General features: G+C 57.2%; 3 protein-coding genes across 3 annotated transcripts; 2 read left to right on the top strand and 1 right to left on the bottom strand.

Annotated features, from left to right (window-relative positions):
- The first annotated feature begins 1361 nt into the window (after window positions 1-1361).
- Window positions 1362-3588, top strand: P884DRAFT_254939 (D-arabinono-1,4-lactone oxidase-domain-containing protein). Its single transcript, XM_069440937.1, has one exon. It carries the CDS (start codon window positions 1640-1642, stop codon window positions 3302-3304), a length of 1665 nt encoding a protein of 554 aa, XP_069301185.1. The 5' UTR covers window positions 1362-1639; the 3' UTR covers window positions 3305-3588.
- A 90-nt stretch (window positions 3589-3678) lies between these two features.
- Window positions 3679-5806, bottom strand: P884DRAFT_274845 (uncharacterized protein; the record flags this gene model as incomplete). The annotated part of the gene is made up of 3 exons (XM_069442779.1): window positions 3679-5393; window positions 5462-5510; window positions 5585-5806. The coding sequence occupies 3 exons, from the start codon at window positions 5804-5806 to the stop codon at window positions 3679-3681; spliced, it is 1986 nt and encodes a 661-aa protein (XP_069301184.1).
- A 687-nt stretch (window positions 5807-6493) lies between these two features.
- P884DRAFT_274844 (kinase-like domain-containing protein) lies at window positions 6494-8994 on the top strand (the record flags this gene model as incomplete). The annotated part of the gene is made up of 3 exons (XM_069442778.1): window positions 6494-6533; window positions 6605-7063; window positions 7139-8994. The coding sequence occupies 3 exons, from the start codon at window positions 6494-6496 to the stop codon at window positions 8992-8994; spliced, it is 2355 nt and encodes a 784-aa protein (XP_069301183.1).
- Window positions 8995-19063: the final 10069 nt, after the last annotated feature.

Raw genomic sequence — 19063 nt, 5'->3', positions numbered from 1 at the left:
AGGGGGTAGAATAATAAGTCAAGAGTGTTATGTACCAGTGGGGTCGTGGAAGTGTAAAATAGAGGGCTAATGTGTTAGGCAGGGAGAAGGGGTCATGAGATTCTTGAATGCGGGACATAGGGTGCCGAAACGCGTCGTGTGAATGAGAGAATGGCGTCGAGTTTCGCATGGCTGCTGGGATGATCCATAATACAGCATTGGAACTGCAGGAAAGTAAAATGGAAGCCGGGAAGAGATGAAGCCTAGAATGTATTCCATCAATCCGAGGCAACGAGGCAGCCACGCGCCTCATCCCAAGTCAATCTCTCACCAGGGAAGGCGCACATGACAGGAACTGGCCGTTTTTCTGAGTCCACTGTAACAGCTCGATATCCCAGCCTGAAACAGGCCTTGTGCTAATTGAAGCTGGTAGGCCGAAAAAGAATCAGAATAAAGCCTTTTTTTCAACTGAATTACTCAGCTCATTCTGAAGGGAGACCCGTTGTGGACATTCTCCAGCGCACACAGGACCATATCAGAAATTACTGCTTCTGGCTGTTCATTGCTCGTCGAGAACACATGCCGAAAGTCCCTAAATATTCCACAACGGCGGTTGGTAGGATTTCGCCTGGCCAAGGTCTCCTTAAACCCTTACCTAGAGGCCCGAGGCTACATAATCTGGAGCAAGGTGGCAACCATCAAGTTACTTGTACTCGAACGAATTGTCCCAGTCCCAGTCTTTGGTTGGTTGGGCGAGTCCTGATCCATCGTTGCCCAATACCCGTCGAATCCATGGTTCTCACATCGATTTCGTCTCTCATCGATAAGATCAGGAAAGACGGCAGCGGGAAGGTTAGTACCTCAATCCCGACGGCAAAAGAATCATATTCTTGTCAGCGAGGCGTTGAACATCGTGGATGCCCTGGATCGGGAGTGAGCTCAAACTACTTCAAAAAAGAAAGGCCTGCTCATCCCCATGCATTTATCTAGGCAATTGCGCACTTCTAAAAGATGTTAAATGGGTTGCCAGACGACGAAGCCCGGTTTGCCGGCATGGCTCGCGAAAGAGGCTTATTAGGGTTAGAAAGGTTCAGCGTACCTGCTTCCTACTTACGGCGTAGTAGTGAGGCTCTCGATAACCGGGACACGTTCAAGGAATCATCTGCTGGTGGTTTTCATCAGGATTCCTCACTCAAGGCATCGAGTTAATTGAGGTGGGTCCCGTTCGGCCGATCGAATTGCAAGGATGTGCCTGTGTGCCCGATCTTATCAATCGCCCGTTATCATTCACCCCCACCATCTAAACCCCACTCACTGCAGCTTTGTGCTCGCAAGGTGCGAGCGTGCGCGCAAAAGAGAGGGTCCTTCTGTAAGCATGGACTGATGACTTGATTTCTAGACCGCGTCGCGCCTTCAACTCGTTGTTACCTTGCTGAGACAGACCGAAACACCCGGCCGGGCATTCCACTGAAGAACTGGTTTCCCTTTCCTTCGGCACGAAAGTCCGTTCCACTAGAAGCACGATGCTCCAATAAGTGAACTTTTTTTTTTTTTGAGCCTCCACGGGTTCTCAGACGTCGTTTATTTTATTATCGGTAATTTCACCGTCGCAAGAACGCACTCAATTAGCGCGCCGAGGTCCCGACTTCGCCGTCAAAAAATGGCCTCCCCAGAAGACATGGCCGCGCTTCCCACCGAGGTTCGCATAGCCATCAACGCCTCCTCGGACGACGTTCCCTTCCGCGCCCGCACCGGCTACGCGCACCGGACCTGGGCGCGCACTTTCACCTCCCTCCCGGAGCTCTTCATCCAGCCCGAGTCACTTCCCGAGATTGAAAAGGCGGTCACGCTCGCCCGCCAATGCCGCCGCCGCCTGGTCACCGTCGGCTCGGGCCACTCGCCCTCGGACCTGACGTGCACCTCCTCCTGGATGCTCAACCTGGACCGCTTCGCCCGCGTGCTGCGCATCGACCGCGAGTCCGGGCTGTGCACCGTCGAGGCGGGCATCCGCCTGCACCAGCTCAGCGCCGAGCTGGACGCCGCGGGGCTGGCGCTGCCGAGCCTGGGGAGCATCAACGAGCAGAGCATCGCGGGCGCCATCTCCACGGGCACGCACGGGAGCAGCCTGTCGCACGGGCTGGTCAGCGAGTCCGTCGTCGCGCTCAAGGTGACCATGGCCGACGGCAAGACGCGCTCCTGCTCGGCCCGGGAGAGGCCCGAGCTCTTCCGGGCCGCGCTGCTCTCGGTCGGCGCGCTGGGCGTCATCGTCGAGGTGACCCTGAGGGCCGTCCCGGCGTTCTCGCTGGCCTGGAGCCAGGCGATCGACGCCGACGCGCGCCTGTTTGAGCAGTGGGACGACGTGCTGTGGACGCAGGCCGAGTTCGTCCGCGTCTGGTGGTTCCCGTACACGCGGCGGGCGGTGGTCTGGAAGGCGGACCGGGTGCCGAAGGAGGACGTCGAGGCCGGGCGGGCGAGGCACGTCCAGCCGCGCACCAGCTTCCAGGACAGCAGGCTGGGCTACTTCCTCTACCAGAACCTGCTGGCCCTGGCCCGCTGGTTCCCGCGGCTGACGCCCTGGATCGAGTGGTTCGTGTTCGGCATCAACTACGGCTTCCGCAACGGCGAGAGCACGCGCGTCGGCGGGTGCCAGGAGAGCCACAGGGCCTTCCTGCTCAACTGCCTCTACAGCCAGTTCGTCAACGAGTGGGCCATCCCGCTCCGCAAGGGCCCGGAAGCGCTGCAGCGGCTCGGCGCGTGGCTGAACCGCCTCCGGCCGGGCGACCCGGGATACGTCGACCACCGGATCCCCTTCAGCGCCGAGGGCTTGTGGGTGCACAGCCCGCTCGAGGTGCGCGTGGCCGACACGACCGTCAGGACGAGCGCGGAGAAGGGCAACCGCCCCTACCTGGACATCACCCCGGACGACGGCCCCGCGCTGTACCTAAACGCCACCATGTACAGGCCCTACTACCGCGACCCCACCTACGAGGCCACGGAGCGGTACTACCGGGCCTTCGAGTGGCTGATGCGCGACCTGGGCGGGAAGCCGCACTGGGCCAAGACCTTCTCCGTCACCCCGAGCGAGTTCGCGACGTGGTACGGCGACGACTGGCGGCAGTTCTGCAAGGTGCGGGACGAGGCCGACCCGGAGGGCATGTTTGTCGGGCCGTGGCACCGCAGGTACCTCCTCGGGGAACAGCCGGCGGGCGCGGACGGCGGCGAGTTGCAGAGGCTCGCGCTGGAGGAGGTCGGGTTCGTGCACGAGAAGGCAGAGGGCGGCGGCTTTGTCGTGTTTGGAAAGCAGAACACCGTCGTGCCGGCCTAGGAGATTGGTAGGATCTTGGGTTGCGCGAGAAACCTCGTGGGCGAGGAGGGGTTGCCGCGGGAGTTTGGACATGATCAAGGGCGGCCCCTGTCTCGGTTTCGATAGACCTCGCAAGAGGACATACGCAGCATGTACATACTGCTCCATATCTGGGAGGCTCCATTTTGTCGGGCGTTGGATCCGTGTTCTAATCGCTTGTCCCGAACTCACTCGGTATGAAGCAAAGCTGCAGGTTGAAGTCTGTACCAAGGAACTCATGAACTCATCATCATCATCGTCGTCGTCGTCATACATGCATGTTTGAATAAAGCGGCGTCTAGATCTCGCTCTCATCTATGCCATTATTCATCATGCTCATCTCCGATGGCCGTTCATCAGGCATCCAGCTCCAGCCTCTCCAACATTCTATCGATCTTTTCCAATAGGATCTGGTAGTTGATCGCATCCGATGCAAACTCGTCCTCCACCACCTCCCCGTTCAGGGTCCTCACTCCCCGAGGTCCACCACTACCACCGCTACCGGCAGCGGCAGCGGCTTCTTCTCCGCCGGTCTTGACGCCCTTCTCCGCCGCCGCCTCTTCTTCCTCCTCCTCCCCCCCAACCTTCTGCGCCGCCTCTTCGTCCAACATCTCCTCGAGGCCGTCGCCCTCGAAGCGCAGGCGGAAGCGCTCCGAGAGGAAGTAGCGGATGTCGTCGAGCAGCTCGATGGTGTCGGTCTCGTGCCGCTCCTTGATGCGGTCGGCGCTCTCGCGGATCAGCTCGGCGAACTCGGGCTCGTCGATGTAGTCCTCGAGCCGGCCGGCCAGGTACCGCGCGGCGAACTCCTCGAGGCGCTGCACCTTGAGGTCCCAGGCGGCGTGGATCACGTCGTAGACGTTGATGGGCTCGACTTCGGCTGCCGGTGCAGGTGCCGGTGCCGACGCCGACGCCGACGCTGCCGCCGCTCCGTCTTGACCGGGGGTGGATGGTTGGTTGGAGTTGGACGGGTGGCTGTTGTGTGTGCGGTCGACCAGGGCGTTGCTGTTGCCGCTGCCGAGCGTCGAGATGGTGACGGCGGCCTTGGCCTTGAGCTTGTCGAGGAGGAGCATGTCGGCGGCGTAGAGCAGGTCCAGGGCGTGCTCGAGGGGGCAATCGGCCTTTTCGGTGTAGAGGAAGAGGAGGATGATCTCGAGGACGGCCGGACTGCAGTCGACCTTGATGATGTGCAGGTGGTCTTGGTCGTCGTGGGCCTCGAGGAAGTCCGAGGAGAACATGGTCTCGAAGTAAGGGCTGCGGATCAGGAATGACTTGTGCACCGGGAAGAGGACGGAGCGGCCCCGGCGTTCCGCGGAGGCATCGCTTGGGGCTGCGTGCTCGCCAGCTGGGCCGACCGGGATGGCGGTTCCGTCCGGGACGGCTTCCGAATCCGCGGGATTGTCGCCTTCTGCTTGATCATCTGCTCTCAGGAGGCAGTCTGCAAATATGAAGTTGTGGCGAGGCCACTTGACGTCGGCGGCCTTGCGGGTGTCGACTTCTATCTTGTTCTTGAGCACGGTGTTACGAAACATAGCTTCCACTTGAGCCTGGGCTCGGCGAACTTCGTCCTGGTGGCGCTGCCTCGCTAGCCGGCGGTCGTGGATGGACAGCACGGCCTCCCACAACTTGTCAAGCTCAAGCTGCCTGCACAGCTTGTCGATGCCCTTGAAGACGTCCTCCTCGGAGACGTCGCTCTTGGGGCCAACCAAGTCGCGTGGCAGGTCGCCGAGATAGAGGTAGCGCAGCACTACCCGAAAGGCCTCGACGGGAATGGCGTGGGGCAGCTTCCATGTCACCGTCTCGGGGTCGGCGGTAAACTTGCGCATGAAATATGGCGACCTGGCGGAGAGGAGGAACTTGTGCAAGTGGAAATCCTCTGCCGGAGCTGAGAGGACGATGTCGGATGATGGGGGGTTGTCGCGGAGCAGCAGCGACGTAATGTGCGAGGACCACGGCTGCAGGGGGTCTGCCGCCTTGGAGTAGTCGTATGACAGAAGCAAGTTCCGAATCTTGTTGTTGAGAGCATTGTAGACGGCCCGCTCCCGCTCAAACGAGTCGGGGTCGGCCAAGGCTCCTGGGGGGTGTGGTCTTCGTGTAAGTGCCAAGTCCCTCTCAAGCTGAAGGGGGGCAACACAAATCTACCTGATTCTAAGAGTAGTTGAACTAGCTCAAAATGACCACATAGGCTGGCCTATAATCGAGTCAATATCACGGGCAATGTCCAACACCGGGCCCCGGGCATCCCCCGCCGCGAGAAATACTCACAATGACGAGCGGGGTATAGTCGAACTGGTCCTTGGCGTTGATGTTAACACCGGTTGAGATAAGTTCCTGACAACGTTTCAGATCGCCCCTACGGCATGCTTGCAGGAATTCCTGGAACTCTTGGGAAGTATCTAAAGGGTGGTCATTCCGGAGAACGCCTGTGCGAATGAGTTGATTGTCGTCTTTGAGCTTGGCCTCTAACTCGAATTTGCGGATCGCCATGTTCTATCCGGAATGCTAATCGCCTGGTCTACAGGAACATCAGAAAAGAGAAAAGGAGAGAGAAATAAGAGTATGTATGATAATAAAAATATACAACGGAAACCGGAAAAAATATAAAATGAAGTAACGGCAAGAGTTTGTTAAACAGAAGATAGGTATCAGAGAGACTGGAATGGGCAAGTGCGCTCCGTCCTCAAGCTCAAGGTGGCGGCTCACTGAAAATGCCATACAGTGGCACTTCACAGTGTGCATACCCTATCATCACTTGGCGGCGCTGGACTTCTCGGGAATCCGACGGCTAATGCCGAGCGGGCTCGCAATTCTTTCCCAATTTCCTCCCAATTCAGAGGCACCCCCTGCGTTATTGTGGGCCCACTTTTCCCAATGCGGACGGTTGCCTAGGCAGCGAGGGATTTGTTGACTCGCGATGCCAGGATTCTCCGAACGGCACAGGAGCAGTGAGTGCAACCAGACACTTTCCTCAACCGAGACCTACCTGTTTCCGCTTCTTCAACCATCGCCAATCCTTCAGCAGTCAGCCGCACAGGAGTCTTACTAACCTCAGCAGCCACCATCTTTTTTTCCTTTCTTGCCGATTTCCATTCAGCGCTTTCGTTTGCTTATGAATGGAGAGCACGGTTTGACACTGAGACGCTACTCCCTAATTGCGCTTCGAGGTTGCCCGCCATGTCGGAAAGCGACAAGTACGAGGTGCTGGAAAAGATCGGTATGCACCCGCCGCCCACTCGGGAACACGAAGCACGCAGGCTCAGGCTAACTAACCACCGCTCGGACCAGGCCATGGCTCGTTTGGCGTCATCCGAAAAGTCCGTCGCAAGGCCGACGGCATGATTCTCTGCCGGAAAGAGATCAGCTATCTAAAAATGTCTCAGAAGGAGCGCGAGCAGCTCCACGCCGAGTTCCAGATCCTGTCGACCCTACGGCATCCCAACATTGTCGGCTACTACCACCGCGAGCACCTCAAGGCGACCCAAGACCTGCACCTGTACATGGAATACTGCGGCAACGGAGACCTGGGGCGTGTCATCCGGAACCTGGCCGAGAAGAACCAATATGCCGAGGAGTCGTTCGTTTGGAGCATCTTCTCCCAACTCGTGACGGCGCTATACCGCTGCCACTACGGCGTCGACCCGCCCGAGGTGGGCAAGTCCATCCTGGGGCTCGGGTCGACGGCGAGACCAAAGCCGCCAGCCGGGGGGATGACCATCCTGCACCGTGACCTCAAACCCGAGAACGGTACGTGGAAAGCACCTGTCTCTCGTCTGAAAACCGCCCGCCGAGATCCGGCCCTCTTCTAATCGTTCGGCACAGTGTTCCTCGGTGAGGACAACTCGGTGAAGCTGGGCGACTTTGGCCTCTCCAAGGTGATGCAGTCTCACGACTTTGCCTCGACGTACGTGGGCACTCCCTTCTACATGTCGCCCGAGATCTGCGCCGCCGAAAAGTACACGCTCAAGTCGGACATCTGGTCGCTCGGCTGCATCATCTACGAGCTCTGCGCGCGGGAACCGCCGTTCAACGCGAAGACGCACTATCAGCTGGTCCAGAAGATCAAGGAGGGTAAGATTGCGCCGCTTCCGGCCATCTACTCGAACGAGCTCTTCTCCATCATCAAGGACTGTCTGCGGGTGAACCCCGACAGGAGGCCGGACACGGCCATGCTGCTCAACCTGCCCATCGTGCGCCTGATGCGCAAGGAGAGAGAGGTGCTCGAGTTTAACAAGACGCTCAAGGCCAAGGAGGAGTCGCTCAACAAGCGCATGCGGGAGCTCGACCAGAAGATGGCGGCGCTCGATCAGAACAAGGCGTCGCTGCGGCAGGAGATCGACTCTTCCCTCCGGAGGGAGTGGGAGGTCAAGGCCCGGCTGGAGATTGACCGGTTGGTCGCGCAGGAGATTGAGCAGCTGCAGAGGAAATTCGAGCAGGAAGTGCAGCTCCGAGTCGAGATGGAGCTGCAGAACAGGATCAGGGACGAGGAGTCGCGGCACGACCTGGGGTCCTCGGCCTCCAAGTCCGACTACCCACACTCGTCGATAGGGAGCAACGGGGCCGAGCTCTCGTCGACGACCGACATGTCCGAGATCTCTGCCGAGTCCCCCGACGCCTCCCCGCACCCGCTCAAGAAGAGCGCCCGCACCCCGTTCACCCGAGCCCAGACCATGTTCGCCATGCCACCCGCCGGCACGCCCATGGACATCGAGATGGCCTCGCCCTCGCCCATGACCATCGCCTCCTTGTCTCTGTCTCCGCGCCGTAACGCCGGCGCCAAACCGCCGATGGTCAACCCGGGCAACATCTTCGCCGCCAACCAGATGGCGGGCGAGCCCCGCTGGGAACCCGCACAGGACTCGGACTCGGATTCCGACGACGACATCCAGATTCCCTCGCCGACTCGCATGATCAAGTCGAGCAAGAACCCTTTCACCTCCAAGACCCGGCCACAGCTGCACGCCCAAAAGTCGATGCCCGTCCACCGCCTACAGTCTAAGCAATCAGGGGCCGCGCTCCAGGGCAAGACCATCCCCGTCGCGGCCTCGACGCCGGACCTGCAGACCGCCGTTAGGACCACGGGCGGCAGCAACAGTCCCGGCCGGCGCATTAGCAAGATCCCGTCGGCGGCCAACCTCAGGGCCAACAACGGCAGCGACAACTCCTCCTCTTCTTCCTCCGTTCCCGGGCCCCTCAACCACAAACCATCCGCCAACACCATGAACAACAAGAGGGAGGAGCAACAACAACAGCAACAACAAACAACCCAAACGACAGGTCCGCAACCGCCCGTCCTCAACAAGCTCCCCACCGCCGGCGGCGCGGGCAAGAACACCAACATCCGCGGCCGCACGCTGGTGGAACTCCAGCAGGCGCGCGCGGGGGGCCGGCCCATGAGCGCCGTCTACAGCAACGAGCTCTGCGGAGCGGGAGTGGTAGCAGCAGGAGGAGGGCCGAACGCGAGCCCCGTCCGAGCATTCCGGGAACACGCGGCGGCGGCGAACCGCGGCGCGGCCCTGATGATGGCGGAGCCGGCCGTGTGGGACCCGGAGCGGGACGAGATGCCGAGCCCGTTCCTGGTCCGGCGGAAGCAGCCTGCGGCGGCGGCGGCGGCCGGCGGGAATGGTGGTGGTGTTGGCGGCCTGGGCTTTGTCAGGGGTGACAGGGGCAGCGCGTGACGCGCCACCTTCCCCCGATAGGGTAGGGGGGAGGTTGGTGGGTGATGGGGAAGAGGGATGGGAAGAGGGCGGGACAAAGGGAAGGGGAGGATATACCCTCTTTCCCCCTCCCTTCCATCCATCCATCCACACTTCCAGAGGTGTAGAGGTGTGTGGGGAGAGAGTTGGGGTCGAGGAGCAGCGGCGGTCAGAGATACCCATTGCATTCTGGTTTTGGGCCCACACTCGTTTATATCTCCTTTTTCCTTGGATTTCATTCCCTTTGTCGACTTATGATAGCGAAGGATGACTACGACGACGGCGGACGACGGCGGTTCAGCGCAGTAGAGGCCTATTTTGGCCGACGAGACTGTCGGAGCGAGCTGCTTTTTTCTTCTCTTTTCCCGCCTCGTGTCCTGGTGATCTTGGCTACCGCCCCAGGGCAAAAAGAAAAGGGGAAAAGAAGCGCTATAATCATCGTCGCCGTAATCGTCGTCATCGTGGTCATCATTATCATCATCAGCATCATTATCACCATGAACAACGACACAAACAACACAACAAAACAAAACATATCGCCGCTCATGGGGCTAGGGAATTCCTGGCTCACTCTTTCCTTTGTCATCATACGAAAGGGGCGGGATGGGCAGGACGGAGCAACTAGGAAACGGGGCGTTTTGGAGACGGTGTCTGTGTCTGTGTCTGTCTGGATGGGTGAATGGAATGATTTGATTTCTTTTTCCTTGCTTGGGGTTCCTCTTGTGTTAGATACAGTGTCACGCTATGGTTAGGAGTCTGGTCTTCCCAGGCTTAGTTAATCAGGTCAACTCCATAACTGCTTCTCGCTCGCTGAAGTCATCGTTGGTGACCAAACTGTTGCATGGGCATGGTATGAGGACGAGGAAGGCGGCCGAACCGTATTCGCTAGTTTCCCCAATCACTTAATTCGTACTTGACTTGCATGGACTGCCGCTTCAGTGTCTAAGAAGGAGGGAAGAGGGTGAGGGGTTTCTCCTGAAGAGGGGAGATGGAAAGGGTCATTACGCGAGGTAAAAGTATGGAGTACGGGACGGATGGATTGGCCGCGGAACCGCTGCCCGTGTTGGTTCCCCTTTGCAGTTCACGTACTGTCCTACACATGTATGTATGCATGTATATATATGTAGTCCGTACATGTACGAATTCCTGTCCATGCGGGTCAGGGGTTGCTTTTTGGACCCCCCCTCCCTCTTTTTTTTTTTTTTTGTTATCATTTCTTTTCTGTTTGGGCATGGATGGCAAAGAAGGCTACTTGCTTTTTGGTCACCCAGTCAGCCGGTCGGCTCGTTTGAGCTTTCTGCATGTGACTCGTGATTCCCTTCCCTCCCCCCCAAGCCGGTGCAGGGCAGCTCTGTACGCAATAACATACTGTAAGTTGTGAGTTGTGAGAGGTAGGGAAGGGGGGGTTGATGGTGGTGGTGGTGGTGGTAGTGGGGGGTGGGGGGTTGGAGGGAGGGGAGGAGGCCGGGTTAAGGGCCAGCCTTGGGATGCGAGTGCGGATTCCCCCCCAAGTTGAAGTTCCCGTCTTGAGGGAGGGAAGAAGAAGAAAAAAAAAAAAGGACTTGCCAACCGTGTCAAATAGGATCAGTGCTCGGCATTCTTGTTGTTCTGACTTGCACGGAACGTCCCGTTTCATACCCTCCGAACCTGAACCACCCTGAGCTTTCGCTGTCTGTGATGATGGACAAAAAAAAAAAAAGGGGGGGGGGGGGGGGGGGGGGGGGGGGGGGGGGAAAGAGCTGAAGTCGGTCTGTCATGGCTCAGTCTGAGCTTTGGGACCAAAAATTAAACACGCGTACTACTTGCTTGTTGTAGTAACACATCACATCGGGAACCCCAATCGATCACTTCGTGAAGCGACCGGTCTGACAAGGATCCCCGCGGCAACGGTCGCGTGTAATGTATATATGTGTGTATGTATATATGTATGTACATCCGCCCAACGGGCCAGCTGACATGTACATACATCCACCCATCCATTCATAGCTGTAGTTGGACATACATGGATACGTATATGTACATATGTGTATCTATCACATAACACAGCAGCTCCGCGACGCAAGCCGATTTGAGGGTGGTTGGGGGAAGGGGGGTTGCACGACACCCTGGGGAAGGAATCGAAGAACCCGAAGCAGTCAAGCAAAAAAGGATAAGGAGGATGATGACAAAAAAAGACACGGGAGAAGCGAGGGTTGACAAACAGACTTGTCTTGCCCGTCGTCTCGGCCGGGCCCCAAGTTTCCAGTCCCCAGTCACCAGTCGCCGCGTGCCAGCCCGCCACTCGCTCCTCATTGTGTGCCTGCTTGCAGTAGTGTAGTTGGTGGTGCATACGCGCGCGCAGTCAGTGGTGGCCGGAGCTCGATGGGAGAGCCATCCATGTATGTACATGCCCTTGTCCGCGTTCACAGCCGGCCGTCCATCCCGGTCTTTGCTTCTCCAGAGGGAAGAGGGCCGCCGTCGAGTCGTCCAGTTCTCTGGTGATCTGCCGCCCTTCTCCGCATTCCCCGCTTCATCCAGCCTAACACGGCGATGGGTTGTGGTGGTTGTGGTGGTATGTACGGATTTGTATGTACACGTATGTTGTCCGTCGGCCGAGCAAACGGTGTATTGTACATATGACGTTACATACATTGTTCTCTGTTGAGCGACTGCTCTTACACTTACGCTCGAGCATGGTTGAGAGAGGGCGCTTCTGCCGGTCTTTCACGGAAAAAAAAAAAAAAAGGACCTTACGGCGGCAACGGAGCGCGGATCGCGGATCGCGGAGAGAATGACGAGACTCTCCAGGTGCTGCCACGCCACGCCGCGCAGCAGTTGAGACATGACAGAGACAGGGTCCGCGAAAGAGTGAGCTGCAGGCGGTCCCCGTTCCGGTCGGCAGAAGTGGAACTTTCAGCGCGCCACAAAACATGCAGCAAGGGAGGTCAGATCGGGATCTTCGTCAACCGTCTCCGGCACCCCATGACGCGTTACAGCAGCATGAGTAACTAACGTTAAGTGAGAAGAAACTGGAATCGACGATCACTGCCGTCCTCTCATCGACCCGGTCCGTCGCTGCATGCGGTCAGCCTTGGGGTTAACTACCTTGTTCTGTTGTTGTAGCACTTGGCCAGTGTTTGCTTCGCTCGGTTCGTAAGAGGGTTCCATTGATGAGACACCTCCCTCGAGTCCCGAGCCCCTTGGCAGCACACCTCGGTAGCCGTGCTATGGTACTGTGGTGTGTGTAGTGCGTACATGCCTGATGACACAAGGAATAACTATCCGGGCCGTGCCTTTCGCTTCTTGCTTCCCCAAGCGCCTTGCTTGATGACTGTTGCGGGGGATGCAAGGAGGGGGGAGGGGTTTGTTGGGAGCGGTGTCAACGCCGTCCGTCAGTGGCTGGCCTTGATGTTCAAGGGTTGTGCGAGTTTCACGCAGTGTCGGTGGCCCTTGTTCGTTCCCTGAAATGGCTGGGAAGAACTCCTCCACGCACAATCCAACGACATGTAAGCATGTATGTACTCTTTTTTTGCCTTGGGCGAGACGAATCGAGCAGGTATGGAGAGCTATGGATTCAGGCGAGAGAAGCAGAATCGGCCGGTAGAAGCCATTCCTAAGCTCATCGTCCTTCTCCAGCTCCAATTCTCCCGTCCACGGCCTTTGTGCACTGAACCGTTTGACATTGTTTTGTCAGGGTGGGGCCCGGGCAGTAGCAGGGGGGGCTTGCATTGGCATTTCGCATTTGGGCGCGGACAGGGGAGCTAAAATAAGGTGAGACATTTGTCGCAACGGTCAAGAAACGGCGAGGGTTTTGTCCAATAGGAACCAAGGGACGCAGCAAAAAGCAAAAGTTGAGGCTGATGACCGTTTCGAACATCCCAACGACATGTTGCCGGAGAAGATCAGCCCCCAGAGGGTAGGGAGGGGGGGTTTTCCGAACGCGCCGGTGTTGCAGCAATCGCCCCTGCGTCTGCGAACTGCGATAGTTACTTGTTTTTGCTTCCCAAAGCTCATCATTCAGGTGCTGAAGCCTTGCATTATCCTTAGTTGAGGAAGCAGGCCATGACGGTGCGATGCTCCATTTGCAAAACGGCGATGGAGGTGAAGAAAAAACCAACTCGGTGGCTGGAACTCGTGTCTCTGGTCCCGTCTGGTCCCGTCTGGTCCCGAAGGCTCGCCGCGTTGTTCTCGCGGTGCGAAGGGCGGGAGAGAAAGCCGGGTGACTAGCGTATTGGAAGCCGACCAGGTTCTGCTCTCGAGGGCAAATGACCGCTCGATCTGGAAGCGAGGCACGAATGCATCTCGCCTGCTGGTGGTGCTGAAGACCCTGTGCGCTGGTTTTACTCCCCACTGACTTGTTCAGCACGGCGATCAGCACCGTCAAAGATGCAACTCGGGGCTGCTACCTCGGCGTGGGATGATCATCCCGAGCCATAACTAACTACCACTCGAGTGGAGTATGGGTGTGACGAAGTCCCCGGGGTTGGGGATCCCGGGATGAGGGGGCCCTGACCAACTTCGGCCGTCACCGACACCGCCCTTTCCTACCCCCCTTGTCCAACTTAAGCCCGCCAAGCTTCCGAGAACCGATGGAGGAGCGACAACTTCGGGGCTCGTGACGTCGGTGGAAACGGGAAGGAAGAGTCTCGATTGATGGCAACTCACGATGCCTCGCTCCCTCGGTGGAATCTTCACCCATCAGGCTAGCTGTTGGCAGCCTGCCGCCACCGGTTTGCCATTATCCCAGTCTGTTCAATGTTTAACCCTCTTCTCGATCATCGGCCTGTGACGATTTGCAGCAGGGTAGAGAGGTACGCAGGGTATGACTGCAGTGCTGGGAGACCGCTTCTTGGCTTGTCAAGACGGTCATCGATACGTTGTCCCACAGCCGATGATGAGTAGTTTGTCGGTCGTGATGCCGCTTCGCAGGTATCGTCTGCCGCGACCTAGTCGACCAACGGAATCTGGGGGGGAATAACTCGCTCGCAAGCTCAGATTCTCGTGACTGGTGCCGTTCTGCCAAGGCGCATGTGGGAAGCGGGATTGGCGACACGCCCGTCTCTGACCAAAGCGGAACACAATAGTTTACGCTCTGCATGCGTTTTTCGTCCGAATATCCAATGTCTAGCCATTATTAAATCTTGCCGTAGTCTGGTGCATGAACTGCGAAGGCCGTAGAAAAAAAAAACAAGCATTGCTTGGTTCATTGAAGGGGTCTCGTTGGCGCACTGCTCGCCGTTGCGATTTCCTTGTTCCGCTGCGTGCCACAGACAAGTAATCGACACTGAGGAATTCGGCGCGTGTTTGCAGCAATGAGCGATCGGTCGATCGGTCGATCATGCCCATCATCGAGCTCCAGTCTGGTCGGGATGAGGATCGAGGACAGCCCCCATTACGACGGCCGCCCCATCACTATGTCGAAGGGAGCAACAGTTCAACCAGGAGAAAACCACACCATCACGTTCCCCTTCCCGTTCCCATGTGATGCTCCTTCAAGGCGCGTGGGTTGTTGATCGCGTGGAGAAACGCCACTGGCGGGCTTGAACAGCTGGCTCGTCGCGATAGGATACCTATCTTGGTCACAGTTGCAACTGTCATCCCTAGAAGGAAGCTCGATGAGGCGGTAGTGTTACACCGGGTTTGCCAGCGCTTTGGAACGAAGATCGATAATGGCACCCCGTGTGTGCCGGAACCGCGCAAGCCACCAAGCCGGATGGTGCGGCCACAGTTTCACTATTTTAAGTCATCTCGTTCGGCTGTGGTTGCCGAGCTGGTACCGAGAAGAGCACTATAATAGTCGCTATCTTTAACTAACCGAGTCGTCGTTGGAGTGAGACGAGCACAAGTAGGTGTCTTGGTTTTGGGTAGCGTAGTGTGAGTGTTAGTGGTTGACGACTGCACGGAGGGGCCCTCCTTCGCTTGTCGCATTGTTTTCTTCGGGCTCAGAGGCACAGACGCTGACCGCACCTGGTGTTTTGACCTCCGTCTCGAATGAAGAAGCAACGGGTGCGCCTCCCCGACGGCCATTGAGATCTGACAGACAGAGTACGGAATACACAGTAGCGTCGCGCACCGAAGGGTGACAACAGACGCAGTCCTCTGGATCTCCCTGCGTTGATCGACGGATTCCACAAACTCTATTCCCGCCCTTGAAGATCGTCTTGGTTGCATCGGAAGGGGGGCCGAAGCCTCCCATGCTCGCCACCTCGGACCAATTGGGGAGCTTTCCAGGCGCCGCAGACCAACTTTGGTCAACCAATGTTAGCACTGCGGTTACGGAGTACGGATTACGGAGTACTCTTGCTCATCCATTCCCACCGCACGTGACATGTCGGCAAGGAGCCTTCGTCGACATCTCGGGTGGAGGATGGATGTTCGGCGATTAAAATTTTCTCCAGTGGCCGGGATGCGCAGGACGGCAGGAAACTGGCGGTCTGTCGGCGGAAGATGGAGTGCTGTCCACACATACCCGTTAACTACGGAATAGTACACTATGCAAAGTAGTCTTCCATGTTTGGTAGCGGTGCACCAGACGATGGAGCCTGCGGCTGCCGCCTCCATCGCTCCATCGCTCCATCGTGACGGCGCCGGTAAATGCCCGGAAGAGGAAGGTGGTTAGAGGTTGATGACATGCGACCTCAGCGTGGCATATTTCCCGAACCCAATGGGTGAAAAACGGTTGCCGATCAGGCACTATTCCTGAAGGGGCATTGATGCCTTTCCAGAACTTACACTAAGCGAGAGGCGCTAATCCAACGCCTCGTCGATCGCCCGTGCGGCGGGTCACCTCCGTATGGTACGTTGGATGCGACGCTGAGCCCAAAGCGCGCAGTCTGACAGCCGTCAACGAAGTTCCCTAAAGGCAACAGCAACGGGCTATATTACTCGTCTTAAGAACGGCAATCAAAGAGCGCCCGAAGTACAGCCGCTCTGAGCTGTCGCCGCGTACTTGGTACAGCTCGAGCCGAAACCACGGCTTTGCGGTTGATGGGAAGATACGGAATCCTTCGTCGGCCGATCTCCAGGGTCCAAAGCGGTCGAACGATTGCTTGACGGGCTCGAATCTTCTGGGCAACCCGCGCAGCCGTCATCGCGGGAGAGTGCTGGACCGAGGTGGTTGACCGGATGCGAGGCGGGACTATGATCCAAAACGGGATCCGATTGGCTCTGCGCAACATTCAGACACCTTCTTCGGTGGCTTATGTAGGGAAGATAATAGTGAGTGACGCTAAGCTCGAGCTGGACAGCGTAACTATGAACGTGTGCGTGCGCGTTCCGTACAGTTTTCGAGCAAAGTTGCTGCCAAGCTGCTGTGCCGCAAGTTGCCGCAGAGTTGGCCGAAGAGCAGGCCTGGAACTTAGTCCGCTTGCGAAACAGAGCAACTGGAGAAATCGGACTGTTGAATGGGTCGTGGAGGGCCACTGCAAGCCCATCTCCAGGCGGATACCGGGTCCATACCGGGCCTGGCCTACTCAAAATCCTAATCGCGGGGTTTTCCAACCCTCAGATGTATCTTTGGACAAGCACGCGACGTACCAACAATGGCGGTCGACGACAGACTCAAATATGGTAGCAAGAGGCTTCCACTGGGCGACGAAACCAACCCCCCCCCACCTCCCCCCTTCCCCCAATAAGACAAGGAGAAGAAGAAGAAAAATCAGGAAGGAAGAGTCTGTATTGTTGTACTCTGACAACAGCGATAGGCGGGAATCGTGGGTTCTTTCCTGCTGTCGAGTCAGAAGCACGTTGGAAATCGCTAACAAGGGTCCTTCCTTAGTGGATACCGGCAGCACAGCCCAAAAACTTTGGAAGGGGCACAGTAAAGCCTATCTGACTTGGTTGAGACTCACTGGAGTGATGCGCTTTCTGTTGCTAGTATAGTACTACTTAGTTCTATTCCTTCTGCCTCCGACACAGACCTCACAGACTCAGCCTATGAACTGTGCCATCGATCAGAGGTCTATAACAACTACATATCACACCCAAAAGTCTCAGCATCACAGCCCCTTGGTCTTTATGGAGTTGTTTTGGCAGTCCTCTGTACTCCGTATACCTTGCCCTTTTTCACGAGGGAATGAAAAAAAAAAATGAAGAGCTCGGGCACGATGGGACGTTGACATGTTAAGCAGCAAACTGCGGTTTCCGAGGGAACTGTCTGCAACTATTTGCATGTCGTCCCAAAGTTTCGCATGCCTGCCGATTCCTATCGGCGAAGGCTAGATTTTGAATTGTCCTCGGAAACGTCGTCCTGTGTCTATTCCTTCTCGTAAAGGTTGCGGCTCAGGCCTGGTTAGCCTGCAGCCAGCCACGGGTGTGGCAGCATGTAGCACAACAAGGCCTGGTTCGGGTGTGCTTCTCTCTCATCCCAGCATCAGCAGGAGCCCAGAGCGATCCAAGCACGTCAAGCCTACAAGTTCCTTAGCATTATTCCGTGGACCCCTGCAGCACGTCAAACACAGGACCAGACAAGCTTCTTCCTTTCCGGCAACCCCAGTCAACAAGAGAACCATTACCAGTGATTGAGCCAGAATCCCTGAACCCCGCGCTAATCCGTTGGTCAATGGTGTCCATACTCACACCAGATTGGGAGCTGAGGTGAACTCCGAGGATCATCGCTCCTTTTTCGCGAACAACCCTCCGGTGCTGCTTCCTTGAGGAACGGGCGGGCTAGAAGAACAGAGTTTGCGCCGTGACGGCTGCCATCCCAGAGATAGCACTCAGTGCTAAGCCCAGCCGACACTTTCCCGGCAGCCTTGCGGGGAGAACAGGGCCAAGATGGCAGCCAATGCTCCTGACTGACGCGGCCCATGCCAGTGATGGGTACACAACACTGCACCTCGCAGTTGTGGCGCCAGTGCTGGTGCTAATGACGGCGGTTATTGGAGATCGCTTCTGGTAAGGGGCTCCGAAAGGCGACACTACTAGTTAAGCGAGGGTAACAGTACGTTGTATTCAGAACAATGAGAAAAGCAACACCAGCAATGGCCAGCCCACCAATGTCCCACTCATCATTGCCGCGATCTCAGCCGGCCTTCGATCGTTAATAGCAACTGCCGGGCTCTGAAAGAAACATCGAGGTCAAGGTTACCGTTCTTCACACGCCTGTACAACCACCGACCGCCAGTGGTTTCGCCAGAGATGGGCTTCCTGCCTGATGCAGGACGCGCTTGCTCCTCCATAGTGATACACTAACATTACAGGATGCCCTCCCACCTACGCACCCGGAAGAATGAGCTCGATGACGCAGCGACTCCAACTCAGCTGCACGCGAAAATGACAAAAGCTTGTTTTAAATCATAGAGATGGGGTGGGGTGTTGCGACACGGCTCAGCACCATCATTATGATCATTATTGTGTAGAAGCTCGAAGAACACAGTAAGGATAGCCAGGAAATCGGTGACCGGATGCTTACGGAGCTAGAACTGCACGTTTCGTGATGGCAGCTTGAAGCTGTCACGATGAACGGCATAAGATTGATTCTGCCATCCGGTCACAGCACAAACCAATGCATGCTGCCCCTGAGGTCTTAGCCATGGTGCAGCACAAAACCTGGGGAGGCGCTACTCGTCTCAAGTTTGCGTCCCTGTCGTCCCTTGTGTGGCTGGCTCAGGGGCTCGGTTCCGGCCCCACAGCGCCCGAAGTACGTACTGCGGTACCTGTTGTATGTACGGATGTACTCCGTACGAATTAACTAAGCACATCCAGTAACCAACTACGTACCGGGTCGCCCTCCACAAAGCCAGAGCCTGCGCCCGGGAGCAGCCCTTGTTTCGGTAAGTGGTCCGTGTGCGCTTGTTGGAACCGGCGCCCGGCACCGGCAGCCAGGGAAAGTGGGGGGGATAAATCACCTCTTCGAGTTAGCGTGGCAATTCGCAGCTCGCGCCCCCAGAAACGTAAGTACTACATAGTACACCCAAACGAGTGTGCAAGAAATTCCGCGTGCACGCTCATTTGAGCAGCGCACATACGGAGTACCCCGAGGTGTAAGAAGGCCGCCTATTTCGGATTTTGGCTGTATAGGATACATCTGGCGGCTTCACCTGTTCAGCATCTCCCCGTGTGACTGAGCATG

The sequence above is a fragment of the Thermothelomyces heterothallicus genome (assembly GCF_042370625.1).
Source record: "Thermothelomyces heterothallicus CBS 202.75 unplaced genomic scaffold P884_scaffold_2, whole genome shotgun sequence".
Lineage (NCBI taxonomy): Eukaryota > Fungi > Ascomycota > Sordariomycetes > Sordariales > Chaetomiaceae > Thermothelomyces > Thermothelomyces heterothallicus.
The sequence above is the reverse complement of the archived record's forward strand: the minus strand, read 5'-3'. Positions and strand labels throughout refer to the sequence as shown.

Bases quoted from the DNA above. Each gene is read 5' to 3' on its own strand.
- P884DRAFT_254939 (XM_069440937.1), top strand. From the start codon at position 1,640: ATGGCCTCCCCAGAAGACATGGCCGCGCTTCCCACCGAGGTTCGCATA.